Source organism: Athene noctua, chromosome 4, assembly GCF_965140245.1.
Source record: "Athene noctua chromosome 4, bAthNoc1.hap1.1, whole genome shotgun sequence".
Classification (NCBI taxonomy): Eukaryota; Metazoa; Chordata; class Aves; order Strigiformes; family Strigidae; genus Athene; species Athene noctua.
Genome location: NC_134040.1, coordinates 31,409,705 through 31,427,895, shown reverse-complemented (window position 1 = coordinate 31,427,895; position 18,191 = coordinate 31,409,705). Strand labels below are relative to the sequence as shown.

The 18,191-nt window shown below is 42.4% G+C and overlaps 1 protein-coding gene across 1 annotated transcript; it reads right to left on the bottom strand.

Annotated features, from left to right (window-relative positions):
- Positions 1 to 368: 368 nt before the first annotated feature.
- Positions 369 to 7,620, bottom strand: SRD5A3 (steroid 5 alpha-reductase 3). Its single transcript, XM_074904833.1, has 5 exons — positions 7,360 to 7,620; positions 4,320 to 4,471; positions 3,705 to 3,899; positions 2,265 to 2,387; positions 369 to 1,759 (listed from the first exon to the last, which is right to left on the bottom strand). The coding sequence occupies exons 1-5, from the start codon at positions 7,563 to 7,565 to the stop codon at positions 1,500 to 1,502; spliced, it is 936 nt and encodes a 311-aa protein (XP_074760934.1). The 5' UTR covers positions 7,566 to 7,620; the 3' UTR covers positions 369 to 1,499.
- Positions 7,621 to 18,191: the final 10,571 nt, after the last annotated feature.

Sequence of the window (18,191 nt, the reverse complement as noted above, 5' to 3'; positions counted from 1 at the left end):
CTCCCCCGGGACCCCCGCAGGGCCGTGCACCCCCCTGCTCTTCCCGGGGCAAGGATAGGAACACACTCCCCGAGAAGCAATTCACAGTCTAGTAAACGGGACCAAGAACGCAACGCTAGTAAAACAGGTGGACGCTTAGAGGCAGGCTCAAGGAGTCTCCGAGAATCTCTTTAAAAAAAAAAAAAAATATGGAAAGATGCGGTCCGGAGACAGGGTTGTTTCTGAATGCTGTGGTGAACCGAGGCTACAGAAGCATCAGTGGAAAGAGAGTTGCAAGAGGCAGAAGAGGCACAACTTTCTGTGCAAAGTTATTGCTCATGTTTGCAAACACAGAACTCAATTTTGAAACATTATACAAAAGAGAAACAGAAGGTGTAATAAACTCTTTTAATTAGATCATTCATAAGGTATACTTCAGTATATAAAAATTATTCTCATATACACATGTAAGAAAACACACCGGAACACTGGCATCTGTACGCTACGTCACACAAACTGATCATTCACTCCACAATCATGAAAACGATCAAAATACTCAATGGTTAAGTGCAAAAAATCACTGTGCTGAGTGACATCATCGCCCCAGTAAAGAACTTCTTTGCAATGCTTGTCAGATACTGGTTGCTGTCTGTTCTCTGCCTTGGTAGTTCATTACATCTGCTCTCACAGGGTTTAAAAAAAGTGTAGTTGTGGTTACAGTCATCCTGCATAACTGCCCTCTCTAACCCACAAGGGATTCCAATAAGGCGCTGTAAGGGTGACGGAACCATAACCAAAACCATTCATTTTCTGCAAATTCTCTTCTACTGTCTCTCCAGACAGAAAATCTTCCACGATTTCCCCAGTTCAGGGATAAACAAGGAGTTTTCATCAATGAATGAAAACAGTTTGGTGCAGCAGAGATAATGCAGAGAATGGGTCTGTTTATCTCCACTGCTGAGCATGAGTCATTCGTCCACTGCAGCTTTCTCCACCGGTTTTTGTGCTTGCAGTTATAAAGCAGTGGCTGGTTTTAATTACCAACAGGGAAGCACAGAAAGACAATACACAGTCTGCCTCCCTCTGAAGTGATTCAAAGAAAAGAGACTAGGAAAAAATATGCTTAAATATTAGACGAGGCATGAAATACAGTAGTTCAAATGATTCCCTGCACCCTCATTTCACTACAGTTTTCAAGTATTTCTATTTGGGCTTGCTGCACAACAGCAAATGTTTTACGCTTAAGATATAAATATAAACCAGAAAAGAGACAATTAGCATCTCTTCAGTTTGAATTAAGGTCTTGAGTAAATCTTTTTTTAGCTTAGATGATATGCAGAGACCTTGCACTGCCCCACATGAACTGGTAACGTGGATAAGATTATCATTAAAGTTATGAGCTTTTAAGCTAGAATTAGATAAAATGTGTGATTTTACCTCAGCTTTAATAAACTGTATATCTCTAATTCCCTTCTAGAAAATATTTCCCAATATATACTAAAGATGCTTTAAAAGAAAGTCTAAAAAACAAACGGTATAAATGCTTTTCGATGCTTTGGGTAGGAGCTGAAGTTTTTCTGATAGAACTCATGACTCAAAACAGCAGCCAGTGCCTGGTTAAAAAGAACACACATCACTACACACCACCATATCACATTGTGAAATCCAAGTGTGATGGCCATAGACACGTATATGAGGAGCTCTGCAAAATAATGAGGGCAAGAAACTGCTTCAAACCAGTCTCCAAAAGGTATACTGTGGCTCAGACTTATGACCTTTTCTGCAAGCAAACAAAAGAAATTAGTTCAGAACAATATTCATTAAATAAACTTTTCTAGTCACAATTACAGAACAACATGCTTATTGAAGTTATCATCATCCACCTCCATCTGATCTGGCAGCTTTGCACTTCTTAATGAAATCAGATGTCACCTCTGGTTGTTTGTGCAAATACAGAGTAAGGAAACCTATTTTTAGCCCACATGGAGACAGAAGTGAGGTCCCTGAGGAATGGCACAAGTTCTAAGCATTAGCACATGTCTGTTCTTAGGATACTAGAAGACAGACCTTCATTTTAATTCTATAAAACTATACATACAGATACACATTCCCCCTATTCAGCCATCCAATCTCTTTTCCAAACAGCCTCATTTAATCTACTGAAAGTCTTAGAGCACCACATTACAGGAGCTGAAAAATACTCGTGTTTTAAGGTTAAGCTACAGAAGCCTAATGAAAGGAAAAAATTACTTAAGGAAATGGTTAGCAGAAATGAAACATCTTACCTGATTTACTTTTTCTAAGGTTAGCTAGAATCACAAGACATCTGTGCTGGTGAAGAGAGGCCCAAATGTACATTGTAACTCCTACAATGTGATACCAGCAGATCTGAACAGAAAGCTCTTTTCCTGAATGAAAGTGTTTCATTAATATACGGCTGGGAAACACCTTCCTAAGCATCATCCCAAAAATCAAACACATTTTTAAAATGTTACTGTCTCACAAAATTCTAGTAGTGAGCCTCTAACACCTTTAAAGATGCTTTTAAATCCTGCATCACTTAAATGCTCAGCTGATAGTTCATTTCCCTTAACCGCTCTATACTAAAAATATCTAGTTTTTAATTCAGTAGCTTGAGGTTCAGCATGATGTACGACCAATACATAATTGATAGTCTAAGACCTCAATATTAAACGGTGTTTGTAATTCTTATCATCCAAATCAAAGATGTTGTCATAGCTCAGGTCAACATAAAAGTACAGAGTTGTTTGTTGCGTTCACAGTGAGTGAGATACATATATACACCTACACACACAGAGGCACACTGTGAACCATTTAAGCCTTAAAAAGAAGTTAATTGTATTAAGGATGATTTCCAATGTACGAACCAATACACCGTCTCCAAGAACCTACAAGATGTGAAAGGTAGAAGACAGGTCCAGAAAGAAAGAAAAAGGCTTTATCTACACATAGGAGATCTGAAGGTTCTTTTTAAAAAAAATCACTGGACTAAACTAGAGCTGATGTGGTTGGAAGTGGTTAAAAACTTCACTGAAGTTACATACTTGGTAATGACCACCCTACAAAAATTAGTTATGGGAGAAGTGCTACAACCAGCTCATGGTTCATCTGTGCAGGGGAATAACAGCTCAGTTGTGAGACTCAGTGGAATGTGTTGGCAGAAACAAGTCATATATTTTAAATTTCTGCTGTAGTAATGGAGACATTACAGTACTGAGGAAAAGAAGAGACTGACTGATGCAAGGCAGAGCACTGGCAAGTTCTATATGGAAAACAAATGAGGTGGCCAGGGCAGCATTGCAGACTGACCTTACAGGAAATCTTACAACAAAAAAACAAACTCCAGTTTGAGAACTGAAGTTGTGTAGTGGCATTTGAGAACTGGTAACTATTACTGTCTTTCATAAAGCATATGTATCTTAATGCAAAAACGATCGGTAATGATCATGAAAGTATCTACGGGAGATGTCTTTAAGGAAATTACAGGGATTGTTAACATGAAAGTGTGTCTGTGTTTCTGTATAATGCTGGTTGATTATGTGGTATACTGAAATGTAGTTACTTTCAACTATGCCAGTAAGTATTTTTAGGTCTCATCAGTTATCACACTTCTCGCACAAGCAGCCCTCTATGAAACCATTTTCCATGATGGAAACAAATAGGAGAAAAAATGCATCTTTGGTAATAACTAAGCAGGTATTTACCATTCCTGACATCAGTAGGCACTTGACATAGCACAGTTGAGCCAACGGCAATGTAGTAACCAAGTCCAAAGCAATACTGCACAATATGAATGACACCATTGGAAAACACACTGGTCCAGAGGCATTCTGCAAGTCTTCGACAGCTATGCAGCCAAAGCAGCAGGAGAACCAGGAACGCAGAGAAGTGCTCACTATCTGCTCGCAGATAAAAAACAGCAACTTTGAGACAGATAGAAACAATTTAATCCTGACAGTGCTTCAAAAAGGCTATTTCTTCCCCTCCCCCCAGCAAAATTTTACCCTCATTTTAAATTAACTGAGCACTGGGGAAAATATTGGTACATGTGAGGCACTGCTGACCACAGTAAGATTACTTCTAGAAGGTGCTAATGGCCCTTTCTGCTAAAAGGGCTGATGAAAGCCATCATATCCATAAATTAGAATAGTTTCTACCTTGAATAATGACAAAGGGACTTGGTATTCCAGGAAAGTCACTTGAAGCCTCGTTTAAAAGCAACTGATCAAGTAGCACTTGAAGAATACAAATTCGGCACAGGATGGCAGTGCACCTTTCTAACATTTATATGGCTGCATCATAATAGCTGGAATACTTGCCGGTGTCTTCACTTTGAGAATCTCTGCCAGGAGCATGGTGCATGTGCTGAATCCATGATGGGAGCGACCCTCTGAGGAACTCGGCTCGAAAAAGCCAGATCAGCAGAAAGCCATTCCAGAGCACAGAAACCACATAAAAGTGAGTAAACCACCTGTGGGAACAAAAGGGGTCTTCATTAGTGCTGTCATTGTTCCTTAGTTGGAAATGTAGCTGCAGGCCATGCTTGCCTGATGGCGAGTACATTCCCTTGTGGTCCCCACATAAGTAAGTAGAGGACTTGGGACTCCAGTGGTACCAAGCAGGAATAACCCTAATGCCTTCTTCCTCCAGCAAAATGCTGCCTGGAATAACCTCTAATTTAGCTTACTTTACTAACCATAGCTGCACTGAAGAGAAGAAAGTGCAAGCTACACATTGCAAAGGTATTCCTCAATGCTTGTAATTAATCATGTGCACAACTTTTTCTTTGCAATTTACACCACTGAAAGCACATCCAAATTAATTTTCTGGGCATTTCCAGGCTGTTGCACCTAGCAGCACTCCCACTTTCCTCAGTTCTAGTGCATGCGTTACATGACATGTAAAAGTTCCTAAGTGACAATTGCAGACAGTAAAAGGCACCCAGAAGTAATTACTCACTGTACACTAAAATATCTCATCCCTCTGCAAATTCCAGGTCTGCAACAGTCATACAGAAAAAAAGGAGAGACCACCAATACCACTGGGTAATTACAAGGCAAGATCGCATGTTTTTTTGAAGAAAAGAAAGAATCCCCCAGACCCATAATGCGCTTATAAAAGTACATTATGCATTATTGAAACGCAAGACATTACAGTCAGGATGGGTAACCCGATGAGTTAAACAGCCTACAATATCCAGCTCAAACTAAGTGATCCAGTACTTCATTTTGCTTTTAAAACTGCAAGTCCTTCTGGCTATGAATAAAAAAATAGGACCTCCGGAAACACCTGCAAAGAGATTAAATAGGTACCATGGGAAGGTGCTGATGGCCTTGTCTTGACAATGTAACTATTGGTACAAAATGAGGATGTAACTGTATAGTCAGAGAAGACCATTATTTCCCTGGAACATGCAAACTTTTCTTCTGGGGGAGTGCAGGGGTACAAGACCCTTAGTGAAACCAGATAAAGTGATCCCCTCCCAGAGCAGCTCGGGTTCAACAGCAATACAAAGGCCAAGTCAGAACCACAGAGATAGCAAGCATCCCTGCCATGCTCCAGAGCACCTTGCCCATTAGCAGTCGGTAGTCCCTTCAGATGATCACTTCTCCTTCCTTGGTTTCTTCTACCAAGCAGAGTCAGCAACACTCACTCTGCTGATTTGCAACAGAAGTAAAATTTAGCCCCTCTCCCTCATGTTCTGCTTAGAGAACAAATAGAACTTGTATATTGATAAAAACTCATTGCCACCTCCAAAGTTTCAAGCTTTCCCTGCTCTCCTGTTACTCAGTAGAATACTGTCTCATCACTAACAAGAGACCTTTCTTCACACGTGTTGCTTTTTGCTACCAGCACAAACAAGCCCTGACAACTTAGGAGAGCTATGCCCCAAGAGCTTTCGGCAATCCTGATTATGCTGAGGATGTATCTGACCTACAGAGTGATCCAGCACTGCAGTAAGTACATGCGTCATCCCTCAAGGAGAGGAATGTTCACCATTTGCCAAACAAGCCCAAAATGAATCACAACATTTGACAAGATGGAATGGCACAGTTAAAAACAAGCCCAGGCTAGTGAAAATACAGTGCTTGTTTGGAAAGAAGATGCAGATGAATAGAAACAGAAAATGCCTCTACAGTTACCTTCAGGATCTTCTCTCTTCTTTCAGCTACCACGGTTATGGGTTCACTAACTGCTCAAATAACAGAAACACTTTCTAAATGTTGAGAGCTCAAGACCAATTCCCCAAAAAAGCCACATTCTTCAGACACCATCTTCCCTAAGGGGTGGTGGGAAACTTCTGTTGGAGAAAGCTCAACTCAAACAAGAACCTACCTTAAGAACGTGCCGTTTTGCAGCACACTGAAATCAAGACAAAGCCTTTATGAGCCTTATTTTCACTAAGGGTACCACATAGCTTAAATACATCCCTGGTTATTTTCTGTAACCAGAAGCCTGATAACAATGATACTACATTACAAACGTTCCATTAATAACATGCTGTGTCATAAAGCTCTTTTTAAACATTTGGTTTGAAAGTTACGTGTATAAAAATATGACAGTGATAGCAAGATCAATACAATAGAGGTGATCTGATCTTTGGGTTAAGTAGCCTCCTGGTCCTGCCCTGCTGGCCTTGCAAGATCCTGTCATGCCTATGTTCAAGTCAAAGGCTAGTTATAGCCATGAACCTTGGCTGATCAAAACCGATGAAATACCAGTAACACGTACAGAAAGCTGTAAACGTTTTTTTCCCCCCTCTTTCATCCTATTAAACATCTATTAAGAGATGTGTTTGGATAATGCAACGGTTCTTTTGCCTTATTAGAGACTGTTTATGCTGGGTCCAGATCGTTGTGTTAACATGTTGCTAAATCACATTTTAAAAAGAAACCTTGAAGAAAGGAGATAACAACTGAGAATCGGTTTAAGACAGTAAAGCTGCAGTATATTTGCACAGTCACACTCAGGAATCCATATTCCCAGCTCCCTCACGCGAGTTTTGCCAGAAGGTTTGTTTTGCAGATACTGCATGGGACTAGGATTCAGGGGATTAGGCTTTTGTTCCAATTTGGAATATATGGACTCTGTATGATCTTAGTCTCTATGCTCCTCAGTTCCCCATCCATAAAAGCAGAATAACACTTCTGGAAAAAAAAACCAAAACCAAAACCAAACAACAACCAAACCGAGCTCAAATAAAACTACGCAATGCTATTTGCACATTTTCTACATCTTCAGTTGAGTTAACCGAAATGCGCCTACAGTTCCTCCTGTGCCGCCGTGGCGCAGGGCCCGCCGCGCCCCAGTGACTGGCACGGCGGCAGGGGCCGGCCTCGCCCCCCAGCTCCCCCTCACCTCTTGGGCACCTGCAGCCGGCGCAGCCAGGCCGGGCGCTGCCCGCCGCCGCGCTTCGTCTTCCCATAGCGGAGGAGATCCTGGAAGAGGCCGGAGACGACGCCACCGGGCCGCCGCGCCGGGGCCTGCTGCCACCGCAGCACCAGCAGCGCGGCCAGGAATGCGGCGGCCAGCAGGGCCCAAGCGGCGGCCAGCACCGCCCGCATCGCCCCGGCCAGCCCGGTCCGGCCCGCCTCCCACCGCGCCGGCGGCACCTCCCCTTCCTCTTCCCGCCCCCGGGGAAAGCGGCGCCCGCCCAACCGGGCGGCGGGGGAACGCCGCGGGACGAGGAGTGGTGGTTGCTGCGCTCTGTCCCTGCAGCTGGCTGCCAAAATAAGGGGAGTTGCGCATCTTTCATCGTCTGCGCTGCCTCCATCACTTTCCGCGTTCAGATCCGGAGGCCGTGGGGAAGCTACCGCAGGTTTAACAGCGCTGGGGAGAGACAAAGCCGGTGCTTAGGCCGTGGTCCCCTCCGGTAACCCGGAAACAACTTCCCTGCAGTTGCCCGTTCGCTCCCCCGGTTCCCCTCCGGGGCTCACCTCACTGCCTGCCCACCCCTCAGCTGCCTCCTTCGTGTTACATCCACGTGGGGTCTCCCATTCAGAATTTTATTCTAATACTATCGTTGGGTTTGTCATTCCAAGAAGGGAAGGGCTTTCTTTGCCTTTCCTTTGCCCTGAGAAATCAAGAAGCCAAACCAGCTCGGCACCAAGGGGGGACAGTTCCTCTGACCCCCAGTGAGAAATGTCCAGCCTGTGCCCTTCTTGCACACAGGCAGGGATGCGGCTCAAGCCTTCCCTTTGTCAGAGAAACTCGAGCACTACTTGGCAGGCGTTCAGGTGTTGGTCTGTGTCACCAAATATCACCAAGACCATTATCTGAGTCACTGCCTCCAAGGAGATAACAAAAGATAATTCAGACTTTCCAGAGTATATACGAAGTAATGATGTTTAGTGTGGGTATAGTTGCTAGGACTTATCTAGAGTAAAAGAAGATTTTAAGTCAGGATTCTCAGGAAAAAATAGCCAAGTCTTTAAATACAGAACAACCTAATTTTATTAGTCTTTAGTGCTACTTCAAACCAGCATGAAATCAACAGAATAAAGCAATGGCCACCACCTTGCAGCTTGCTGAGATTCAGGCCTGAAGTACACATAGGTTTTTGACTTCAGGAGGAATTTCTGTTGATATCAATGTGCTTCTACAACATCCACTGTGGCTGCCTTTATAGTGGTACCTCCCAAGCTATCTTTAAAGGTGTAGATGACTTTTTCCAATATGGGATTGAATTATGTCATAAGCACTTTTACTGCATCCCTACCAGCTACCAAACCCATATAGTATCTTTTGGGGGGGGGGGGGTAGATTGGGCTTGATTGAAAGAAAACTTTTAAATTTTACCAAGGTACTTTCTAAACAGAAGTATAAACTCTGCCTAAATTATTTTGAGGATGCATTTATGACTGCATTAATTCATCCTGTCAGTGAATCCTGCAAAGCAGCACATGCTCAGCTGAAGCACTGATGACATCAATAACATTGCTTAGGAAAAAATAACTGGAGTTCACATTTTCTGCTAAAACATAAATTGGTAGCTCTCCAGTTGTATCTGCGTAAGGTGTTATAATAAATATTTAAATGTCAACATATCTTATGACCGGGCTTGGAGTTTGGTCTAATTTTCTTGTCAATTCAGCATAACTGAATTCTAAATCTGGTTTGGGGATTTCATGGCTAATTGTTTTGGGTAATTAGCAGGAGATGAAAGTATGAGGCAGGTGGGTGGATATTTGGGGGGGGCTGGGAGGGAGGGGCAGGCGATGTGCGGGTAATCCCACAGCTGGTGAGGTCAGGGGGAAGGAGAGCATGCCTGGGCAGCGCTGGGGAGGAGGGAGGGGTGCCATTGCTGCTCCCCAGCCGCATGCTCCAGGGACCTCAGGCAGCAGCTCCCTTGTCCCAGAGAGTGCACAAGAAAGTGCTTATTTCTGCATCCCATACAGCCACATTTTGAAAGTGCTGCTGTGGTGACTGATTTGGGCAGAGCAGGCTGTGTGTAAGCAGGGAGCAGCCATGTCTGCTTTGTGAGCAGTGGTGGCACAGGAGCCTCCTACGACAGCTTGTGGGACATGGCAGCGATGTGCTTCTGTAGGTCCCGACTCATGGCACCATGTCCTTTTGTGCTGCACATTCCCTACAACTGGAGGTTGTCCACTCTTGCAGCATGTCTCTGTGAAGCACATTAGATGTACCTCTTTCTTTTCAGCCTCAGCTTCCTCTGAAACATGAAGGAGACACATTGCAGCCTTGTCATTGCAGGCTGGTCCTTTTTATGGCTTTTACAAGACAGATAAGGGAAGGGAGAGTAACGGTCTGATCCTTAAAGAGGGCCTTTCCTTTGTCTGAACAGCAAACTTTTATAACTTAAAATAGCTTTGCTCAGCGATTTTGGTGACTGGTGCAGATGACGTTTTCATGAAATCATGGTCTGAAGACTTCTGGCTGAGTGTATGGCATAGCCCTGCAGCATACTGAGTAGGATCTTGGCTTCCACAGCACTCAAGTTATATTCTTCTGTGCAGTTTTGGCTTTCAAGGTGTTTGTAAAGTGAAGGATAAGGAATGTGGCCATTATGGTGCCCATGAGACAGTGGAGGCCAGAGGGCCTACAGATGTGCTGCTGGACAATGAAGCTAATGAACAACAGCAGGACTCCAGCAGGACAGTCACACCACCCAAAGACACACAGTACATTGTGCCATGTTCCCCTTTGGGGTGACAGTTACCCAACTTTTAGATGTATCCTAAATTTAACTAACCTCAGAGGTACAGCTCTTATGGAAGTCAGTGAACTAGCAAATGTTTAACATCAAATAGTCTTTCATCAATTAACCTTTATGAATCCTCTATGCATGGGTCTGCAGTGCATGGTAGGATGAGGCACTAATTCTGCATGGCACCCTGTGTCACCAGCCATGATGTATTGACTGAAATGTTACTAGCAGCAAAGCCAGGCAAAGAGGGATTTAGTAGGCACAAGCCAAGACTTGCTCTGCACTCTATCAGGATATATAGGTGGGAAGGGAGAGAAATTAATGTCTGTAAACAGCCAGAACAGGTCCCTTTTAATATCTTATTCCTTATATCCAGCACTGCTACCATATGGAGTTTCCTGTGGGGCAAGTAAGAGCCACAGCATGAATGCCGTGCCTGTAGACCAACCCATGGCAGTGACCATGTGTAGCAGCTTAAAGGTGAGGAAAGCACGGTGGTCCACAACATTTTGGTGAACACTTGCTCAGGAATTACTTCAGCCTGCTATAGGCTCTCTCTCTCTCTCTCTTCAGAGAGCTGCAGCGTCCACCCATCAGCAACACTCCCTCAAGCTCCATAGTATCCCTGCAATGTATCATCACCACTGTAGTTATCACAGTGAACCATAGGCTGTAGGTGACAGATTTAACAGTGAAAGAAAGACGATGACTTATATTTATGCATCAATCCCTCCTTTGTTATGGATGCTGGTTCTTCTCCCACTATAATGCAGAGGAGTTTTAAGTTACACGAACAAATGGCAGACTTCAGGTGGGTCCTTTGGAAAAGCCAGTGATCAGCAGAGGGCTGTGAAGTTGCATCCCCGAGGCTTTCTTGGCTGTGCAGTGGATGCTTCCTGGACGCCCAAGGCACTGCTGACTGCCAGCTGGCTCCAGCCACCACCGGTGCTCCAGCAGCACAGGGAAGCAGGATCCGACCTCCAGATGCGGTCAGTTTGTCAGCTATTTCCTCAGAGTTCAGATAATTGGAGGAAGAAGGGAAGGAATACATCTGTAAGGCTGGGAAATGGTTTGAAGGTGAGAGGAATCAGCAGCTGGTCATCTTAAATATACCTTCTATATTTATATTTGAAAGTTATGTTGAGGAGAAGATCTAAGTTGTACACTGCTACTTCTCATAATTGTGTATATTTTTTGCGCAGCAGTAAGAGGCCTTCTCTCTAGGAATTTTTTCCCAGTGCTGTACATCTGTGGCAGATTGTATCACCTATGTGCGGTAATGGTTTTCCGAGTTTTTAGGCGAATACTTCCCTCTAGGTGGCACCAGCACTCTTCGGTTCCGCCGAAATCCGCCCGCCCTGCACTGGGCTCCGGCTCCTGCTGCCCGGGAGGACCCGGGAGATCCCCGAGCATCCTGCGAGCATCCTGCGAGCATCCTACGAGCATCCTTCCAGCAGCAGCGCTGCGGGGCTCTCACCTGGCGTTAGCCGTTTGTAACAGTTGATATATCATTTGTAGGCTTTGTAATTTGACAATTGCAAACGTTTGTGGCTGTGTGTTTTTGTGGCAAATATTTGTTCTCAGCTCTGTGACACTTATTCCATCTTGATGGGTGGAGTTCAACTTACTTAACTTTACCCATCTAAAAATTATGTATCTAGCTGAAACCAGTTAGGTGGATTCCTAATATAATGGATGAAGACAGGTACCTCTAGAGTGCCAGTTTTTTTCTTCCTTAACACAGATGTCTCAGCTGTTGAGCTGAATTGTCCTCCCTGGTTAACATCCTCCTGATGGAAAGAGAATCTTAAAGGATCCAGAATAAAAATGGGTATAAATTATTTATTCTTCTGGATCTAGAGTTGGTTCAATGAGAGTCATGCAAAGAGTCTTTCACTGAGATAAAAAAAGCACTTTTTCACAAAGGCCTGGGCCATGCAAGAGAGTTATTTGTAAATGTAACTGCTTTATGTTTCCTGCCTGTTAAAGGAAACCTGCCCAGACAGTTTATGGGCTGCTGTGAGACATCACTTATAACAAAACTTTTTCACCAAGGAGAACAGAGAGAGAACCTGAAAAGATGTTGTGCAAAAGGTGGGAAGGAGGGTCAAGGCTTGGCTGAACCATATAGAAAATGTTGAAGAGAACAGAGAAGAGCTCAAGTTTATATATCGCAAAGCTGGACTGTGATTCCTGACTGTGGACCATAATGTCTGATAGTGCTTTGTGAAATGCCTGTAGAGGTGGGAGAGTGAAGGTCTGCTTTGGACATTTCCAACTCAGATTGTCATATTATTCAAAGGAATTTGTCTGTGTGAGGGTCAAAAATCAGCGTAATTTACTGGCCAGCCCACAGTAGATTCCACTGCAACTCCAGACTTAATAGACTTACCTACTGATTTTATGTATTTTTATTTTTTTTAATTTATAAGGAAGAATAGGGAAATTATTCAGTTACATACTTTTTGCTGGTTGCTTTGTTCAGATTTTTTTTTTCCAACAAAGATTTTAATTTTCTAACAAAACCCAAAAAGCTTTGTGAATAAAATAGCTACAGGTGGGTTTCATGGTAATTTCTGTGAGACAGGATTCCATGTAAATTTAGCTCGAGGACAACCTTGAAAGTACAATTAGAGGCCACGGCCCTTCAGACCTTTATGAACAGGCTTATAGCCAATAGGGGTGAGGATCCTAAAATCTAGATACTCAGCTATGGGACATGATAATCTGTGTTAATTAAGTTGGTCTGTACTAGCAGGTCTAGAAACTTTAATTATTAAAACATTCCTTAATTAATCTAATTAGCATAGAAGGGTAAAGTCACACACTTCTGTAATTTGTGCGAAAATAAACCAAGAAAGCCAACAGATTGCTACATTTTGAATGTTAAAATACTAGTCTTTGCTCTACTGGTTGTAATCATTGGAAGATAATACTGAGATACTGGAGCCAAGAAAACAAATCAGAACACCAAAAAAAGAGCACTTAGAGATGTGATAAACTTGCACTGAAACACACTTCCCACAACTCAAGCATCACTATATGCCCTTGGTTTTCAAATTAGAAAATGAATGTTTCCACTAGCAGACGGAAAGCAGGAATTACTCTCTGATAAAATGAGAGCTCCTGTGTAGGATTGGTGCCTTGCTCCTGGGATAAACACTCTTATGTTTGCACAGCTTTTGATGCATAATTCATACACATGAATCTATAGCCTTCTAGGTGTGATTTCTATATCTTTTAGAGCCGTGATACTCAGATATATGATTTATTCACTATTCAGCTATATTATTTGCTGAGTTTTCACTGATAACAGCTAGCAAGTACCTTGATGACAGTCAGCTTGGAGTCTGAGATAGTTTGGAGTTTCACCCTGGGAATAAAAGCAGCTTTATTCCAGCTTGTATGATATAGTATTGATCACAAGCTGGTCATGTGCTGTGAAGGCTAAGTTTAGGAAAGTTGTTGTTTGCTATATGAACCTGCATTTGGATTTCTGAAAAACTGTCATTATCTAAGGAAGTTTGTAAGGGAGAAAACTACCTAAAGCTCACAATTATTGAATCATTTTGATTTGCAGAATAGCTTAATGAAAAATATATGTCTTTACTTAAGATTATAGGTAAGTTATGGTTAAAATGAGAGCAGGGAAGATGACTTAAAATTCTCAGGAATGAATCATTAATACTTTCTTTGTCAAAGGGCACTGGCCCATGATACAACCCCAGGGCTTGGCAGGAGCAGAATTCAGACCCTTAATAGTAGCAAATAATTGTCTTACTCTGTACCAAAATCCTCAAAGGACATACTCATCTGTGTCTGTCTTCTGTATATTGTTTTATGTTATTTTAGAAATATGCCAAAGCATATTTACTGGGGGTTTTCTTGGAGTAGGCAGACTGCATTCAGCCATGGGTTCAAAAGTAAAGGTTTCTCCCTGAGACTCCTGTTGAAACTTTCAGACTCAAATGCAAGAGTTGAGAGTTCAGGGGCACCAACTGTCTGCCAGAGGAGAAGGACCATGATAAAAGCGGATAAAACCATGGAGGGCAGTTAGTTTTAAGAGGGCTATCATCTGAAGAGGGAAAGCTCTAAGTAAACTTGGCAGGCCATGAGAAAGGTAATAGCAACATTTATAGCTCACAATTGGGAAGGATCAAAATTTCTTCAAGGAAACAAAGACTGTTTGTATGCTGCTTTATGCACTCGATGGAAATGGATGGCATTAGCGGCCCTTTCCTCTGACCTCTGGGACTGTGAACAGAAAGTATTTTAATGTTGGTACCTGTTTCATAACAATCAGCTGGGAAAAAGAAGGGAGTCTGGGACATAGCTACTTGTTCTCTGGGACTGTGGAAGTTGTTCCAGGAGGCTAAAAGTTGCTTTGAAACTATTTGAAGAGAAATACTTTGTCTAGATCGCACCTTGTGGACCACTTTGCGGCTTCTTGCCACTCTGACGTTGCTTTTCATTCAGAGGGCCAGCCTGAGAGCATGGCCTATGTGTGGCCAACTCCAGAGCAGCCAACCTGTAACGTACATGAGCAAGACCGGCAGCTTACTTGACTTATACGGCTTGGGAAAGCTCTACAGTGGTTGTTGTAAGGAGCCTACAGATAGTCCATAGAGGTCATGGAGAGCTGAGTTTGGGCAGTTGCTCTTCTAACTCTCATTAGCTAAGGGAATCATTCACAGCAGCAAGGACTGAAAACCACTATTTTTTTTCCCTAAAATGTGTTATAGAATAATCTTGGCTATGAATTTACTCTGTATTATGTAGAACTTGCGTTCTAATTCTGAGATTTCTTCTGCCATGGAGAAAAAAAGGTTAAAAAAAAAAAGTCCTCATGCTTTGGTGTTCCTAGACAGAGGCAGGTTCAAGATGTAACTGTGGATCTGGTCATATCTCAAATATCCATATGGCCCCATTTGGAAAGAAGAGACTCCCTATTTTGTATTGCAATGTTATGAACATACAGAATTGTGAATGCAACTGAGTTCATTTTAGATACCAAATCTATACATGACATCTATACATGAAATCCCATACCAAGACATATGAAGAACATCACCCACATTCACCATGGCCTATAAGAATGCTGTTACCGACTATCAGAAGCACCATCTCAGCTGGGCATCATCCAGAGTGGGTGCTTCTCCCTTGGTATGGGAGGATAAAGAAAGTGCCTGTGTTCTAGAGATACTGCCTGCTTCAACAAGGCAAACACTAGGTTTGAAAATGCCAGGCTGTTATGCCATTCCAGAATGTAGATGTGTATTTTCTTCCATATGTTATCAGTGTTCTGATGAGTTGTGCCATAACATGAAGACATAGACTTAATTCATGTATCTGCTCATACTTACCAGTGATCTTGCCTCGGGAAAGATACAACAGTTCAATGAACCCCTACTGTCCATGACCTGTAACTAGAAAGAAATACAGGTTTTCAACTACCAAGTACAGTTAACAGCTGTAAAAACAGCTGTAGAAAATCATTTGTGTTGCTAAACTTAAACATATCACAGGGGAAATGAAAGCTGGTTATGAATATTAAATTTTTTCCCCATTTATCCTTACTGTATAAATATCATTCTGGCAAATTAACTCTTCCTGATTAACTCAATGCAATATCAGAAAGATAACATATTTGGTTTCTTATTAATACAAGTAAGAGGGCAAAAAAGGTGATAGCACAGATAGCGTGTAAAGTCTGTGCTAATAGCACATGGTTTGTGCTTCAAACTGCTAAGTTATCTTAGCAGGACTTGATCCTAAATACGTCTGAGCTCAAGCTTTCAGTCTGATGTTGAAAATTAGATAAACTAATGCTGACTTTGCAGTATTTCCAAATGAAGATGCAAGAGAATGTGATTTTATTCAAAGGAAATTATGTTTATCTGTAGCTTTTGGTTATGAATCACAATCTAGTTCTGAATGACACTGGGAGCGGGAAGGGAGTTGGCTCCACTTTAGCACACATCTTCTTTTATTCTGGTGAACCCTTGTCTTGCTGCATACTTTTTCCCTTGCTGGCATATGCTTCATTTTGTATACTCCTTTTTGCCAGCTATTTAATTAATTTTTATCTTGGCTTTCTTTTCTAATAAATTTTTTGTAGTAACAGATTTTTAAAGGAAATTTTTTTCTCTGGTGCTTCCTGACAGAAAATATCTAGTAAATATTTGTCAGGAAAGTGTTATATTACTAATTTTCTCAATAAATATTTATTAGAGGCTTAACATTACAAACCCCAGTAGAACTGTGATAAATATTGTCTACAGCCAAGAGAGAAACAGCACCTGAAGAGCACTGCATGCTGCAAGCATGTTCAGATGTGGCTAATCAGTGATAAATACTTGGTGATTTTTAGGTAGGAGAGCTGAGCTTTCCTCACCTATCAGATCTATCATATGCATGATGGCACAGGATTAGCACCTGAGATGGGGGCACAGAATTTAGAGGCAAATCTTTTAAAATGGCAGCAGCCAAACCAGTGGATCTGAGGGCTGACACTGGTTTTAAAGCACTTTTAAATATATGCTGCATCTTCTCCCAGAAGAAATAGTCTTCTCAGTTTGATAGACATGTGAGAAGTCAGAATGACTTCTTGTGATACAGCTAGGTGAGCATGCTGGTATCCACTTCATTTGTATCTGTGTGCTGGGCAAAATAATTAAAAAAAAAAAGTCTGGTTGTGTTAAAAGCAAATAAAAGACCATCTGCAAGTTAGTTACTTGTAGTGCCTTACCTGCAGATTTGCACTGACATAGGCTGCTATGTTGGTCTCTGAACTTGAGGCTAGAAAAATAAACGGTTATGAGCGGGTAGATATGAATGAGGAGGATGGGGTCTCCTGATAATAAATAGTCTCATCCCTTGTGTTCAGATACTGCAAGCAGCTTTGGCTAACATCACATCTTACTTGCCAGATTCACTGTGTGCCATTCAGCAAGGGAGACAGTTAAATATTCTTACTGTCTGCACTCAAAACAAAGCTGAGGTTGCACAGAGCTGGCACTGTTACCTATGAGGAGATGTAGGCTGTTCTCTCCAGACTGCTGATTTCTGGGCTGTTTTAATGAAATCTTACCCTGACAGGATTGAAAACCCTTGGAATGAGAGCAACAAGAGAACTGTCAGAGTAATAGGGACATACTACTTGCATGTGCCTCTGTCCTTCATGCTGGGAGCAATGCGCTGGCTCTGCTATACCTATAGTTCTGCTGTGCTTTACATACAGAATGCTATTCCTACTTGAATTCACTCTCAGTCCTGAAGTACTTAAAGGAAGAAAAAAGGGGAAAATGAAAATGGCAACAATTTGGACCAATATGTAAACAGTTTTGGTTTTTCTTTCCAACCATGCAGCCCATAGAGAAGAAATAGAGGAGAAGAAGAAATAGAAGCCCATAGAGAAGAAAAACAGCCAAGGTAGGATCACTAAACCTTCTAGGCTGGCTTGTCTGAGCCAGCGCTCAGGGTAGAAGGGCACAGAGCAATAAGTGATACAGACCTCTCTTGCTCTGCTAGTTGTTTACACCATTTCAGAAGGGTGTAAGTGGCCCTGTCTCATGCTCTCATTGACAGGGATGTAGGGACACAAGCACTGGGCATCCTGAGTGATGGATTGGTGCTGGGTGGGCTGGCCTGGTGAGATGCATAAATGCTGCTGACCAGGAGGACAGACCGTGGCACGTCACAGCTCTAAGTGGGCAAGAGTGATTTTCCCCGATCTTTCAAATTCAGTTATCCTGCAGTTGAGTTAGGTCTTATTCAGGAGCCTCTCCCTATTCAGCAAAGGTTTAAACGCAAGCTTGAATGGCTTTTCTGAACAGGGATAGAGTTAAGCTCATGACCTTCATCATATATATTAACGTGATAATCAGAGGTCTGGCTGTCATGAGAACTGTGTATGTAAGAACTGTGAAGGTCCACTGAATGGACACCTTGCTGCTTGTCACTCCTGCATTTTGATGGGACCATCTGTGCAACACTCATGCCAAGTCCCTCTGCTTGCCCTTAG

Coding starts and splice junctions, on each gene's coding strand:
- SRD5A3 (XM_074904833.1), bottom strand. CDS start 7,565: ATGCGGGCGGTGCTGGCCGCCGCTTGGGCCCTGCTGGCCGCCGCATTC. Junction 3,900..4,319: donor TTCTCAAAGTGAAGACACCG/GCAAGTATTCCA, acceptor ATCTGCGAGCAG/ATAGTGAGCACTTCTCTGCG. Junction 2,388..3,704: donor GCCTACTGATGTCAGGAATG/GTAAATACCTGC, acceptor ACTTTCATTCAG/GAAAAGAGCTTTCTGTTCAG.